Here is a 16,555-nt window from a genome sequence, read left to right as displayed (position 1 = left end):
TTCAAGGAGTTGAGAGCTTTTCTGTTCTGGCAGTGTGATAACAGTTGACAGCACATTCTCCTCTCTGAGAATTGGAGCTGTATCACAGACTCCACTGAGGAAAGGGTTTTACTTGTTTCCAGTCACTTGGCTGTTCCCGCTGTTGATATACCTAATTCTCACAGTCCATCTCTATTAACAGGTGCAAACTGATACTCCTTCCAGTACATAGATAGTTCCCAAAGGCACACATTTTATCTCCCAGACATTTTAATCTGTAGCCTCTTCATGTTTTTTTTAAATGCCTATGCTATGCTGTCCCTCAATTCTCCATTTTAAATAGGTGTGCTTAATGAAATTGAAGAAATAATGAGAAAATTTGTTGTGTATTTTGGATAAATCACTAAATAACCTTCTTCCGTTTATCTCGAGTATCTTTTAGCTTATTACTTTTCCTTTAGATTTATGTAATTGCTTCAGTGAGATTTCAGAATATATTATAAGATACGCATTTTGAGGTTAAGTACTGCCAGAAGCTGTAGATAATTTCACTTGGGATTTATCCTTAAAAATAACTTTTCAATTATGAAATTCAAATAAGATTTCTGCACTCCTGAAAATAGTAGAGACACACATATGTGGGCACATTGTTTGTACAGTGTTCACCCATTTCAGACCTGGGATTCACAGGCTATAGTTGTAGAGTTGCTGCACTTGTGGGTACCACTGTCTGCTGCTGTTGTTGCTATGTGCTTTGACATTGACACCAATGTATGGTGACCCTGTCCTAGGATTTTATTGGTAGGATTTATTGAGAGGAACTTTATCATTGCCTTCTGCTTAGGCTTAGAGATTGTAGCTTGTCGTGGATCACTCATAGCTTGTGAGTGGGAGGGTGGGTGGATTTCAACCCCTGATCTCCCAGCGTTCTAGTCCAACACTCAACTCCTAGATCATGCTAGTTGGCTGGGCGCAGGGGTATCACTAAGGGAGTGCTGGTTCAGTGGGGACTGAACACCCAGTGGGGTCTGGCTTGACTGGGTCTGGCAGGGTTGCTGGCCAGGCAGGAAGGGGTGGTGATAGCAGCTATGGACACCATTCCTTCTGGAATGCTGCCACTGCTACCACAACCTCCATTTCTTGGCATGGCCAGCAGTCCCATGAGAGTCAGAGGTGACTGCCAAGTAATAGCATCACCCTACCATCACTTCTTCTTTCTGTCACCCTCTTCTGTTATGTTCTCCACACCATGTTGCCTCAGTAGAAACTCCTTGAAATAAAAGCTATTTTACTGAAATGAAAAGAGAAAGTACAGTATGAAGTCATGTCAAGGCAGCTGTTAAGGGTATGCATTCTTCACTAAACATCAAAGACCCAAAATCTTGTTTTTAGTTGCAGTTAGAAGGCCCTTTGAATCAATGGGACATACATCTCTCTCTCTCTATATATATATGTGCCTTCAAATTGTCTGTCAACTTATGGCGAAACCATGAATTTCATAGGACTTTCTTAGGCAAGGAATACTCAGAGGTGGTTTTGCCAGTCCCTTTCTCTGAAACATAGCCTACCACACCTGGTATTAATCGGTGGTCTTCTATCCGAGTACTAAGTAGAGTTGACCCTGCGTAGTTTCCAAGATCAGACAGAATCTGGTCCCCTTAAAATATTTATACTGTATGTGTTGATTTGCCAAGTTCCTACTGATTCAGTTGAGATTAACAATTGGATGTAGGCCGAAGTGCTTTATTTACTCATTGTATTTATCTTGCTCTTTATTCCTTAAATTCACTTGTTACCTTACACTTCAAAAAAACAGAAACCAAGATTGGCACAATCATTATATGAAGAGCTCCAGAAATATCCTGGGCCTTTTGCTGCAACCTGGAGAACAGATGGCTATTTGGTGAAGTTTGCAATGTAGACTCTGTAATCAGTCTTTAGCTAAGAAAACTGAGGATACCACTTGTCTGTACTTTCTGCTGTATCTTCTTCCTCCACGTGTAATTGTCATGACTGCATCCTCAAGACGGCAGTTCCAATTCATGTTTTGAAAGTAACAGCCTGTGAAGGCTGGAGAATCATCAAATTGTTTTCTGATTGATTGCCTCATATACAGAAGGGTGTAATAACTGTCTGTTGTTCGGCTGCACCAGCAATGGGATGGAGTTCATAGACATGCCGTTGGCTTTTCTGTGAGCTCTTAATTCAGTGTTGTGCAACTGCTATGAATTGGGGATGTCACTTGATCACAGGTTTTAGTCAATTAAGTGTCTTGCTTCAACTCATTAATCAAAATAAATATTCCATTACTTCAATGAAGTGATATGTTCTGAGTAAATGCAATGAAGACAGCCGTTTCTTTCAAGTAAACAGAGCTGACATATTGTTTGTTCTCAGGAAAGTTCTCTGTTCTCTGAATCAGTTCAGAGATGAATGAGAATGGTCGAGGCAGGCACTGAATGACCAGTCAGAAAGAAACACATATTTTTTTAAAACAAACACTCAACACACTCATACATGCAGCTGAGTTGCAGTATTTCATCCTTTCCATACTGCACCAGACTGCTGAGGAATTATGCCATAGATAAGGCTGCATTCAGAAAAACAGTGTCTATTCCAAATCAACATTTGGGCCACACAGTATACAGAAAACCTACACACACTGACATCCAAGACAAAAAAGAAGCACAATAAAAACACTGGTAGGCCGGGCAAAAAGGATCTGTGAGCCCCACTTCCTGGAAGATGAACTGAAGCACCTGGACTGGGCTCTACAGGCTAACGGTTACTCCAGTTCAGACCCAGCTAGAATAGACCCTTTGAAACAGTGGAAGTGGAAGTGCCTTAACAACTGATTTAATGGGTCTTCTCTAGTTGAGAATATCAGTGGGTTCCAAGTCTTAGACAGTTTCCAATTTCTGCCTATCAGACTCCAATTTAGGGGTATGTAGATGATGAGGTATCTTGGATTTTTGCAGCTCTTACTCAGATGAACTATGGTGGGTCTTGATTTATATCAGGATTGTGTTCCTGGACTTGCAATGTAAATTGAGATCAATGTAAATCATAGAATCATAGAGTTGGAAGAAACCGCAAGGGCCATCCAGTCCAACCCCATTCTGCCATGCAGGAAACCTAAATCAAAGCATCCCTGACAGATGGCCATCCAGCCTCTGTTTAAAGACCTCTAAGGAAGGAGACTCTACTACACTCAGAGGAAGGAGTGTGTTCCACTGTTGAACAGCCCTTCCTGTCAGGAAGTTCCTCCTAATGTTGAGGTGGAATCTCTTTTCCTGCAGCTTGCATCCATTGTTCCAGGTCCTAGTCTCTAGAGCCACAGAAAACAAGCTTGCTCCCTCCTCAATATGACATCCCTTTAAATATTTAAACAGGGCTATCATATCACCTCTTAATCTTCTTTTCTCCAGGCTAAACATCCCCAGCTCCCTGAGTCGTTCCTCATAGGGCATGGTTTCCAGACCCTTCACCATTTTGGTTGTCCTCCTTTGGACATGCCCCAGTTTCTTAACATCCTTTTTAAATAGTGGTGCCCAGAACTGGACACAATATAATGAAGAGAGCCTGTTCCATAAAGAATAATTTGGGAATCATATGGAATCATATGTTCCAATAAAGGTGAAGTAGACACACATTTTGTGATTTAACCACCAACCTCCTGAATTGTACCCATTTTTATCCAACTACGAGTTTTAAAGAGGTTTAAAGCGTAAAAAAATCAGGTGTAGATTTATCAGACTAGAAAACTCTACAGATGCTCTGAAGAGGAACCATAAGAGGCAGCAACTGCTCATCCCAGGAGGCTTGGCTGGGGTGAGTTGGCTTGCCAGTATATAACAGTTCCTCTTCATAGTCAGAGAACAACAGGTGAGAACTTGTTCTTTTGCTGTGCCTTCTCCAGCAAGCTTCCCAGGTCAATAATCAGTAGAGAGAGAGAGGCAGAACATCTGCTGTGTCTTTCACAGCAGCAGCTACAGAGGGCATAACAGGAGAAGAGGCAGGATATCGTCTGCTGTGTCCTCTCTAGCAGGATTTCCAAGTGAAGAAAACACACTAGTTGTAGTAGAGAAATACTAAGAAAGCAGAGGAAATCTCTTCCAGCCATAGTATAACACCAAGATTCCAGTTTCTTTTTCTTCCTCTTGTCCTCCTGCTAACTAGGCAAAGGAAACCCTTTCCTCCAGACAGCAAGATTAGAGTTTCTTCCTCCACGTCACCACTTTCTTATCAGGCAGTAGAAATCGCATCTAGTAGTGCCAAAACTGCAGTTGTTTCATCCTTCCCACTCCCGCAAGTTAGGCAAGTAAAAAACAACAACAGCACACTAGTTTAATCACCTTTTCTTGTGGTTCAGAACTTCATGCCAAAACTTCAAATAACCATGCCTTCTTACCTCACCATCTTCCTTCTCTTGCCTCTCCCTCACTCAACTTTAAAGATGTGCTGGGAGAGTTAGGCATTGTGGGTGAGACTTTCATTTATTTATCTATCTATTTATTTATGGAGAAATGTTGTACATTTGAAATGTAAATTGGGCAACAGAAATGGAGGCTGGTTTGTATCCATGTGTCCTTGTAGCCAGCAAATTATTAAAACTCTTCTGAGCAGATCTTTCTGGCTGTTGCTGTTGCAAAAATTCTGCTAAAGAAGGTCGAGTTCTTTACTTTTGGGGGCATTGTCGCAGGCAAGTAAATAGTACTCTAGTGCTCTTTTTGAATAAGAAATATTGTTGTGGCCCAGATACTCTTAAAAAATAAAGACTCATACAAGCACACAAACACAGACACACATTCTATGCATTTTGATGATAAATTGATTATGAAGAGAAGTAATAGTACTACTGTGTCAGATCTCTCCTGAGGTTCTGTGTGAAATTCTGGGCAAAAGATTTGAGGAAAAAATGCCAATAAACTGGAATGTGCCAAATATAGTAAAAGGTTCTGGAAACCAAGCCCTATGAAGAATAGCTAAGGTTGCTGAGTATGTTTGGCTTGGAGAAGGGAAGACTGTGAGGTTTGATGTTGTATGCCTTCAAGTCATTTTTGTTGTATGGCAACTCTAAGGTGAACTATCGCTTGGTTCCCTTGGCAAGGGAGTATGCTATTGCCTTCCTTTGAGCCTGAGAGTATGTGATTTGCCTAAGGTCATCCAATATATTTCAGTGGTTGACCAGGGATTCAAACTATGGTTTCCTGAAGTCCTAGTCCAACATTCAAACTACTATACCATACTGATATGGTACGAAGATGGTATGATAGCCATCTTCAGATAGTTCACCAAGCTTGTTTTCTACTGCTTTGGAAGATACTACCTGAATCAATTTGTTTAAATTACAAGAAAGGAAAGGATGAACTTCCTCATGGTAAGACATTTTCAACAGAGGAATAGACTGCCTCAGAAAGTGGTGGCATCTTTTTTATTGGAGGTTTTTGTGCTGAAGTCGAATGACAACCATTCAGGGATGTTTTAACTATAGTTTCCTGTGCTGATACTAGTTTGGCCCAAGTGAACCTTGAAATTCCTTCACACTGTACAATTCTGTGATTCTAATAAATTAAAATATTTTCATTTTAATATAGGAGTCTTTATCCTATACTCTGCTCCACCTTACAAAGTGCCCTTAGCCATAGATCTGTAGGCTGATGTGCTGTCAGTGTTGTATAAGTTCACAGGTTTCTGTCAGCAAGTTTAATTTTTTTTTGTGATTTTAATCCAAAATCAGTGTACACTCTGCATTAAGTATGTAGAGACCACCGCCACATTGGACCAGTCCTATTTTGTTTCCAGACTCTGTCGCCCAAGTTTGTTATGAGAGTGAGCAGTAGATCTGTGGAAACATCAGGGTATTTTATGTGCTGAAAAAGCAATGGAAGTATTTGGGAATAAATATTTTAATGTTTACTCACAAACGTATAAAGAAAATTATAGGAACGCTCTGACATATATTAGTTTCATTATTTTTGATGAACCCCTACTTTATTTAGTATTGTACTATCACGCTTGGCAAAAAGAAATGAGTAGAATAAATGATCATCTTATGTTTTCTTGTTTTTTGCATGCAATGTCTTGATATATAACAAACATGACCCTGATCTCTCCTTCCTCGATTTTTCTTGTAAGCTGAAAACTAGAGACAGATTGCCCAGCTTTTTCAACCTCTTTTCAATTTCTCAGCTTTGAATGAATTTTCTCCATTAAAAAAGTACCTAAACTTTCAAACATCAGTCATCATTTCCTTCTTGGTATCCACTCTATGTATATAGTGAAATGGGAACATGGCAGTGGTGTTTTCTTTTAAATTCCCATCAAAAACAATATGCTTTTTAAACCATGGCATTCTTCTGCTATCCCTTTCCATATATATAAAAATATACAATCTGCTAGAACATGGCCACATAGCCCGAAAAACCCACAAAAAACTATAATATACAATCTGCTTTTATGAAGTTTTCACAGTGGAGAACAACTAATGATTCTATGATTCTAACACTGCAAGCATAATATACTAAGAGCTCACATTTTACCCAACATAGACAGCTTCAGAACAGAGAGAAATAATGCAGGGTTTCTTAAAATAAAGGTCATCCTTAAAGATTAACTATAATGAACTATTAGATTTCTGTCTAAATCTGAACTGCTAGCCTTAATGGCCTGAGCTAGGTGATATATATCAGGACACTGGATGTGATCAAATCAAGACTTGGCTAGATTTTATGCACTGTTCTGGTAGTTTTCAAACAGAATACAGTGTGTCTGCGTCACGTGCGGATACATTTTATGTGGCTTCCAACTTACGTGGAGGCCGCGCGGGGAGGATAAAATAGTGCGCTCGCCAGCAGTGTCCACGTACCACGCCGCCACATGCATGCTCCCCATTATTTCTTATGGGGCTCGAGCATAGGCAGATTTTCCCTTGCGTGGGAGGATCTGGAATGAATCCCCTGCGTATGAAGAGAGCCTACTGTAGTGACTCCTAAATGTGTTTCTGAAGGATCAAATGCAATTGTAAGCTGCTCTGAAAGCCTTTAGTGCTGAAGGGCAGGGTATAAATACTGTAAACAAATAATAAATAAATGCATATGATTTCATGGGGCATTCAGCTTGGCATCACAGAGTTGGAAGGAATCTGAAAGACCAGTTAGCAAAACAGGCTGTTAGTACAGCAATCTACCATTAAGCGCGCTGCTAGGTGGCCTTCCAACTTCTGTTTAAAAACCATCAATGAAAAAGAAAAATCTCTGGCTTGGAAACTAGGCTAGCATCCTTTTGGTTAGTCCCAACTAGAGTAGAACCAGTAGAATCAGTTGTTGATGGGTGAGTCAACATGTGAATACATCTAACGGATTCTATAGGTGGACTCTAGCCAGGACTAAAAGTATTTTTAGGCCTTTGTGTTCTGTGGGGAGAACCTGCTCCCCTGTGATAGGCATGGTTTGTATGCACAGGCAGATATCTATTCAGAGAAGCTGCCGGAAGCCTTGTGGGAGATGAGTTGCTATTTTAGAAAACGACAATTGCTGAAGCAAATCAGTCTTACTGCAGAGTACCTTCAGTAAATATCCCCCAAGAGTTCATACACTATGCATATATATTTTATCTAGATAATGCATTGGTTTGGACATATTAATTTCTGTCGCATTTGGTTTCCAGCAAACCATCAAGTTAAAGTATACACCAGCTTTTTAATATTAATGTATTTATTATCCTGTCTTCTGTTTGCTGCACACATTTCAGAAGTTTAAAAACTGAAAAGTTTTCTTCCCAGAGCTAAAGCTTGATTCTTCTTTCTTTCTCGTTTGCAAACGCCTTCTTGACTTACTTCCAACAAGCATTTTAATGGGACCACAGTGACAATTCAGATGCCCTTCATGTACTTTTAATTAGTGTCACCAGCGATGGATGTACAGTCCCTGATGATGTTATGTGTGTGTTTGCTGTTCTGTATGGGAACATAATGCTTGGGATGACTTCATGTACTCATACCTGTTGGCTTGGGGAAATTTTGGGTAAACCCATATTTAAAGGTTATGGAGAACATTTTCCCGTGGAGGTGTATAATACCATGGAGATTACATGTGTATATCAACAGGGAGCCCATAGTGTACAGTTCCCCTCCCACCACCAGTTCTCCTCCCCTCTTCACTCTTCCAGTTTTTGTTGTTTGCTGTTCAGTGAATGAATAGAAACCTCCAAAAGCCCAATCTTCAAGTGGTTTGGCCAGGTCTTCCAAACGTAGAGCTGTGGCTTTCTTGAGTTTATCCACCTGTTATATGGTCTCCCTATTTTTCTTTTGCCTTCCACTTTTCATCTTTTCCAGTCAATCATGCCACTTCATAATATGTCCAAAGTACAAGAGCCTTCATTTATGCATCTTAGCTTCTAGTGAGAGTTCAGGCTTGATTTCCTCTAAGACCCATTGCTTTGTCTGTTTTAGCCATTATGATATCATTGAACTCTCCTCCAGCACCGCATTTCAGATATGTTGATTTTCTCTCTCTTATCTTTTTTTCACTGTTCAGTTTTCACTCGTATACATATAATTCAGAAATACTGTACCATAAAAAACACCTCAACTGTAAGGAATCTCTTTGGTTTCGCTTCTGTATGAGGCTCAAGCAATAACAAACAAAAACCAATAAGTGCTGAAGAAACCAATAATTTTAGTAAAAAAGAAAATAAATTTATTTAATCTTCTCTAGTCCTTCTTAATGTTAAAGGGACATAAAGTACTCATTCCATAAAAAGAACTGAGAAAAAGAAACTAAGTCCAGGAATTACAATGATCTGATATTGTACATCAGTGGGTCACAAGCTATCTGATGTGAGTGGACTGGCATTTTCCCCACCGAATGGGCCAGGGACTGGTACTTTACTTGTATCCGTTGGCTGCAACTTTTCTGGAAACTTGCTATGGTCTGGTAGCCAGTGCTTTGTGACCAAACTGGTGGTCTATACACCACAAATTTGAGTAGCACTATTGTAGTCTTACATAAAGATCTACTCACTACATGGTATTTAGAAATACATTTTAGAAATCATTCTAAAAGAAAATAATAATCATTTTTTTCAATTTTTTTGTTGCAAAAGTGAGACTTTGGGGGGAGTTGTTTTTTTCTATTTTTTTCCCACTAGGGCTACTCAGTTCTGTCTGAGTACCAAAAAACAAATTCAGTGATTATTTTATAATGGTAGTGTTCTTAATTTGGTCTTTGATTATAAATGCTGTCTTATTAATGTTACACACCCAGAGTTTTCAGATTATCACTTGAAAGAGGATGTATCCACTTGAGCATTTCAGATTTGGAATGTCCTATTAAGGAGGTATTGAATTCTGGTCTTCTTGGGGCTGTTCAGACAGTCCCAAAGGGCCGCCATGGAGCTGCCCCTGTTTCAGCCAGATTGGGGCTGCGGCAACCACATGCAGCGGCCCTGATCTGGCCTTTCCAGGGTGTCATAGCCACGTTGCTGCCTTTTGGCAGCACCCCTTTGGCGCTGCGTCATATGCATGCAATGCCAGAGGAGCGCCATGATGCCGTGTGGAGTGATGCACGGCATCATTGCACTCTTGGCGGCAGAGTTGGGGCATGCGTCATGTGGACCCAATGCCCGACTTCGCCCCTAGGCTGGCCTTTAATGGCCGGTCTGAACAGGGCCCTTGTTCTTAGTCCTAATGTCTGCAATGAACCCCTTTTGGTCCCTTTGGGACACTTGAGCAGTCATTTCCTCTCTGTTTTCTCATCATGTAATTCTTGTAGATCTCTTTTCATCCACTCGGTACTGCAGGTGTGTTACTTCAGAAATAAAAGTTATTTGTATACAATTGGCCCCCACTTTCTTCTCTGTTTCTCCATTGTATTTCAGTCTTCTTAACCTTGTCATATTTTCAGTTGTTTTAACAAGTCCAGAAATGAAAGCCAAGATTGAACAAGAGTTGAGAGCTATTCTGACCTTCAGTGATTTCCCCTTCAAACTATCAGATACTTCCTAACCATCTGAAAAAGACCTTGAAAAGGAAATAGACAAACACTTGATCCCAAACATGGGTGACTGGCAATTGAAAGAGGTGATAGCCCAGGTCCATTCTGCTTGATGGCTACTCTTAAATGTTATGGTCCTTTTGAAATTACTGTACTTTACAAAAAAAAAGCAAATCTGAGCTGAAAGTCCTTGAGACTGGAACAATATTGTCATTCCTGGTTTTGGTATCTATTTAGTTTTTAAATTTGCCCCAGCTTTTTACTACAGAAATAAAGCTCAAGGCAGCTAACAACATCATCAAACAAAGTAAGAGAAGGTCCTCTGGTGTGTGCCCATCTAGAGGATCTCTGCAAAAGATAGTTTTTGAGATCCATAGAAGTTCATGCTTGGATGTTTTCTCTACAGTAGTATGAAAGTAAGTTTGCTAAAAAATTTGAAGCCACAAGCAAAGCAAACTCAAATCTCAGCTTCTGGAGGAAGCTGAGACTTGCTAGTTCCAAAAAGTTCTGAATCGTTCAGGGAATCGAAAATTATCAAACTCACCTAGAAATAATGAAATACAATAACACATTAATTTCCTCTAAGACCCATTGCTTTGTCTTTTTAACAATTCATGGTATCCCTAGAACTCTCCTTTAGCACCACCATTAAAAGTGTTTTTAAGTATCTGCTTTTTTGCATATCATCTGGACCATGGTTTTGAGCTTGCTGTTTTCAAATATTTTAAGGGCAAGAAATTTATTCTGTTATTAAGCCTCACAGCAATATAAATCTGCTCGGTGTTGACTGTCTGTGAATTCATCTGGTGTTGCCATCTAAGTGGCTTGAAGCAAGGATGGAGGTGTTTGGGAGGAGCATATATGTGTGTGGCAAGTGTGCACTTATAGTAAATTTCAACAGGATTTAACACTCTCTCATGTCTGAAAGAAGTCCCAGATCTTGTAGACCTCTTTGTTTGAAAGAGAACAATTTTCTGGATGCTGGAGTACAGGTTATAGAACAAAGGACGCGGTTGTACTCGTGTTTTGTTGGTAGACTGCTCATGGACATCTGACTGACCAGTGTGTGAATAGATTATTGGGCTAGGTAGACCCTTGGTCTGACCTAGCATGGTTCTTCATATGCAATCAGTTCATTTTTTTTTAAAAAGTCCCCTCTAGAAACTCTAAGAAATAGAATTCAGGATACAACTCACTTACCTCCTGGAAAAAAAAAATAGAAATCTGTGCTGTGTTAGAAACAACAGAAAACATTAACCAGCTCTACAGTAATCACTGAATGGTGCTGCCAGCTGAAATAAAAAAGTTTTTAACCTGACATTGGAAAGGAATACATAGTTGGCACCAGGACTGACTCTCTTGGGAGAGCGTTCCAAAGTTGGGGTACCACTACAGAAAAGATCCTTTCTTTTGTACCGGCCTGATGCATATCTGCTGTGGGAGAGACATGGAGAAGGACTTCTTCTGAAGATCTTTAGGCAGCAATTGGCCCTTCAGTCTATCAACTCTGTTCTTCCTCCTTCTGTTTGACACACCTGTTTATATTTTGTACTTTGAATATCTTTGCTGTGTGCTGAGTCTTTTGTTTCACTTGCACAGTCTTATATAACCTACAAAAAGAGTCATACAATTATGATGCAAATTCCATTCAGATGTGATGAAGAGTTAAAATTATTAATCCTTTTTAGCCTGTTTGCATGGATTTCTGAAGGACCTCTCATGTGTACATTGTCTGGGCAGTGATGGGCCTTCGCAACAGGGAAGTGTTCTGAAAACAATATGAATTTAAATAAGCCTATGAATGATAAGAACCAATAAAGTAGTTGGACCTTTCCAAACAGAAGTGCTTCTGTTCTGTGAATCCATTCCTTCAGTTCTGTTTTTTGCTTTGTGTTTGTCAGGACACTCTCCACCAGCGATGATGTCGAGGACAGGGAGAATGAAAAGGGCCGCCTGGAAGAGGCATATGAGAAATGTGATCATGATCTGGATGAACTGATTGTTCAGCACTACACTGAACTCACAACTGCCATCCGCACCTACCAAAGCATCACCGAGCGCATTACTAACTCACGCAACAAGATCAAACAGGTAAAAAGAGGGCCAGGCTGAGCAGAAAAAGCAAAACTCCCTACCAATGTGTGCTTGGCTTTTCAAGCCTGTACTTATGCCTATAAATAAATATAAAATGTTCACTTCTAGATATACAGTTTCCTGCTAAAATTGTTCCCAAAGTGAAGTACTGTATGGAATATAATAAAACTGCCAAAATCACCCCCAGTGTTTTTGGAATTCAGAGCTGAGTGCTGATCCTTATACAAGCATTTGTTCTTGATGTGTGCCTTGAAGCCATGTCCAACTCATGGCAACCCTATCATGGAGGTTTCGTAGCAAGGTTTGTTTGGAGGAGATTTGCCATTGCCTTTTCCTGAAGCTGAGAGTGTGTGACTTGCCTAAGGTCACCCCCTGGGTTTCATGGCCAAGCTGGGAATCAAACGCTGGTCTCCAGAGTTGTAGTCCAACACTCAGACCGCTATGTTGTGCTGGCTCTTTTTATCCAAGACTACATCACTCTGGCTCTCCCTATACAAGACTTTGTGTGAAGTCTTTTTACACCTCATTAGCCCACACTTTTCCTCCTTGATCTCTGTCTAGCTGGAAGTATTTTTTAGCACCATTGACATTGAGAGGATGGTGAAGGAGGGTTGTTGTTTTTTGTTTTCTTATGCAAACCTTGCCTGGCCTGGTTAGTTCATTTCATAGCTTTATATTAATTTTAAATGAAAGGTTTGCTGAAACATATCAAAATACTGTTCTTGTTTGGGGTACAGGAATCTACTCCTCTTCTCATTTTATTTTTGCTTCTGCTACCAGATTTTCTGTCGGAGAAGTAATGCACAGGAACACTTTATCAACAGAGGCATACATGTGCAGCCAAAATTGCACAATATATCCCCCCTCCCTCAAATAGGTCAGCATGCTTGGGGAAAACTTAAAGATCTGTAGAAATGGATACTTTTTTTAATAAATGAGAAGGAATTCATACACAACTATCTCTTTTCAGGTTCCAAAACTTTCCTGCTCTCTATAGCTACCCACTCCATAAAGGAGGAGCATTGAAGTTTCCTGCTTGACTAGCTGAGGATCTGAACAACATACACTTCCCAAATGCCTAAAATGAAGAAATAACTATTGGGAGACAGATTTCAGAAATTTCTTCCCTCTTGTGAGCAGCATTTTGTTACGGGGCCTTAGTTGTTCATTCTCCTTCCTTTAAAAAAAAAAAACAGCTAAAGATCCAGGAGCAAATAAAATCTTTCAGCACAAGGTTCAGTAGCAGCCTTCAGATTGTATGAAAGGCTTCCAAAATTTGATTTACTTGGTGACAGAAGCTAGCTAAGACATTTTGGAAATGAATTCTGCAAAGTAAGTGCCATAACTGAGAAGATCCTTTTCCTCACTGTTGCCAAGTTTACTTAAAAGCAGAGCAGTACAGGGCTTCTGCAGCAGATTTCATTGAAAAATGAGGAAGTGTTTTCCCTTGTTTGCTACTTCATAGAGCTGTTATGACAATGTTTTAAGAAATATGAAGTGGGTCCATTGTTCATTGGAACAAGGCTTTAAAATGTATGGTTAAAACTACACTGCAAATATGAATCAAGGAATAGTTTACATCTCACAGGGACATCTAAAATTGAACAACTGTTTTTGAAGCAGTGTCCCTTGCAGACAAGTCAACAGTGGTTAATTTCTCCTTAGAGTTTGGGCTCTAGCTTACTCAAAATCTGCATTCCACAGGCAACTATATTTAGGCAAGCTGCAACTGAAAGATGCCATACATGTTTCCAGTATTTTTTGCTAGCTATGTCCTTGGGTGAGCTATGGGGTTCAGAAGTAGAAGTAAGCCATACTTCAGTTTGAGAGAACATGCTTTGCATCCATGTTTGCTCCCCAGTACCAAGTGAAATGGTTCATAGCATAGCTGAGAAGAGATTTTTCTGTAATTCCTTGGAGAAGGACAGTATGAAGCTAAATGGAATGTGTGCTCAAAAAAAGACAGATCTATGTGTTCAAAAGGCTCTGGGGCTGGTTGCTGGTGTATCCTGACTCATAGGTCCTGCGGGTGGGGTCTTGGGAATCTGGGGATGAGAGTTTAGGTGTCCAAGTTAAAGGCAAGCCAGGTTATAGAAGCAGAGGTGTCTGAATGAATATTTGCCCACTTAGTTGTTTTTCGGTCCAGGGACTTCATTATCTAGTTGCCTAAAATGTGATGATGACACCTAAAATTTAGAATTACTTCTTCAGGCTGAGGTAGGATAATGAATTAAAAAAACTGTTTAAGTTATGATTCTTATGGCTGAAATATTTTTAGCTCTGTCTGGATACTTGGTACTGTGTAAGTGCCGAAAATCAGTAAGCCCAGCAGAAAGTTTATGCAGAGGGAGATCCAGTGATGTGGAATGTCTGTGGACCAGAGTAAAACTTTATGTGGAACTGCATGTGTGCAGAGTACCACAGTAGATACAAAGTGGGATGAGGACAATGTGAGTAGAACCTAATGGTTCTTTTATCCCAGGAAGAGAAGGTGGCTTATTTCAGACTGGCATTCTGCAAACAAAAGGACATTGCCCCTCTTGAGATCAAAACATGGCAACCCCCTTTTGAACTTTCAATTTCATTTAGTGTTTTCAAAGGGGAGCCGGGCTAGTCTGATCCCTTCCAAGGGTATGAGTTCATTTCAGGGATTTATATACAAAGCTAAACTCTCTGTGAAGACAGAGATCAATTACATGAAATTTGAAATAAACCATAGCCCTGGCTTACTCAATACAATTAAACTCTGCACAGGTCAAAAGAAAATGTATGGGCATAGTGACCTTGAGGGTACCCCCTTAAAATAACCAGAGAGGATGAAGGACCTTTTGGTATTTACTGTTCCTGATTAGATTCAGTCAACATGTATTGAAGGGGCTTTTCTTTAACCTCTGGAGAAGTGACAGACAGCATATTAGCTCTAATTTTCCCCAACTCTTTCTCTCCAGATTGATCTTTTAAATTAGCAGCCTTTCCTTTTTTGTGTTCCTTCTTTCTCCCCATAAAGAGATAGATTTTGCAGACCTGGAAGAAGTTTTTTCATCATGTGTGTATTGTCCAGACATCTTTGCCGGTGTCCTTGGAGAAATGGAATGGAGGGGAGTAAAGGGGGAGGTTAGAGATTGGCTTTGGTGTTTGCTTTTTCTTACCTTGTGTGTGTGTGTGTTTAAAATATACAGTACTTATCCCCGAAAGGTCAGTGTGGGTTATCAGTATTTTTTTAAAAAATGCTAACCTTCCCCTCAGCCCTGGGAGGTGTCCGAGAGCAAGAGGGAGAGGGAAGATGTCAAAGCCAAAGCTAAAGCAAGGTCATATATTCAGCATAATATTCTAAACTTCTTCTGTTTTCTTTTACATTTTAGTACCCAAAGGGGAAAATATAACCTGTGAAAAGATTACATTTTCAAAAAAATTGGCTATCTAACTTATTAACTAACTTAATTAAGTTATACACTCATCTTTAGTGTGATTTTCTTTGGCTCAGATGTCAGCATTATGTGGAGTTTGTTGTCTTGTTGTTACCTCCTGGTTCTCAGATGGGACCATCTGGATTTTCCATCTGAATTTATGAAACCATCTGAATATCATTGATGGAACCACCTGGGTACTGTTATTTCCCTAGTCACCAATTAAGCCATCTGAACATTTACCGTATATATTCGACTGTAAGTCGACCTCATGTATAAGTCGAGGGCAAGTTTTGGGGCCAAAATTATGGATTTTGTTATGACCCATGGATAGTTGAGGTATAACTTTGGTATATATAGCAAAGGATCTAAAGGATGAAGCAAAGCAAAACAATGTCAAAGAACTTACAACATTCCAGCAGACATAACTCTTTGTGTTTACTCTTAAGGCTGGATTGATGAGAGAATAATAAGGGTCAGTGCTTCCAGGGCAGATTATACTCTTGTTTTTCACTAGGGGATGGTTCCTTCTTTTAAATGAAAGTTAAGAAACAATACTTACATTGATCCATGAATAAGTCTACTCAGTTTTTTGAGTCAATTTTTGACCTAAATTTCTAGACTTAAACATGAATATATACAGTAGGTGTTTGTCCTGAGCTCTCCACAAGTGTTTGCGGGAAGGGCATCCAGAAGATTTTCCTCTAAGGGACTGCTTTCTGCCCCAAAAGGATTTTTGGTAAAGGCAATGCCATGAAGACAATTGGGAGCTGCCTATGAGCAGCTGAGTGGCATATTCTGGATTGGATTTGTAGTAAAGTTATGAAAAGGGTGACCACCATTGTTTTGGGTAGAGTTTAGGATACACTTAAGCTGTTACTGTACTTGTAAAATTGGCAGTCCAGTTAGATAGATACACACTAAATTGATTGATTGATTTGATTACAACTGGCCTTTCTCCCAAATTGGGATCTAAAGGGGCTTACAACAGTTTAAAGCCGCAGGGGAAGAGGCACCTCCTCCTTTCTGAACCTACTAAAGGAATGAACCCTAGGCATGCTTTCTTTTTAGATGCCAGGA

At 39.9% G+C, this 16,555-nt stretch overlaps 1 protein-coding gene across 1 annotated transcript in view; it reads left to right on the top strand.

The window, feature by feature from the left end:
- Positions 1–16,555, top strand: part of EXOC4 (exocyst complex component 4) — a 510,603-nt gene that overhangs the window by 15,069 nt on the left and 478,979 nt on the right. The window contains exon 2 of the mRNA XM_089527458.1: positions 11,876–12,065. Coding sequence (XP_089383584.1) covers positions 11,876–12,065 — 190 coding nt within the window. The remainder of the gene's footprint in view (positions 1–11,875; positions 12,066–16,555) is intronic.

This window comes from Sceloporus occidentalis, unplaced genomic scaffold, assembly GCF_023333645.1.
Source record: "Sceloporus occidentalis isolate IW3139 unplaced genomic scaffold, rSceOcc1.0.p SCAF_5, whole genome shotgun sequence".
Lineage (NCBI taxonomy): Eukaryota > Metazoa > Chordata > Lepidosauria > Squamata > Phrynosomatidae > Sceloporus > Sceloporus occidentalis.
The sequence above is the reverse complement of the archived record's forward strand: the minus strand, read 5'-3'. Positions and strand labels throughout refer to the sequence as shown.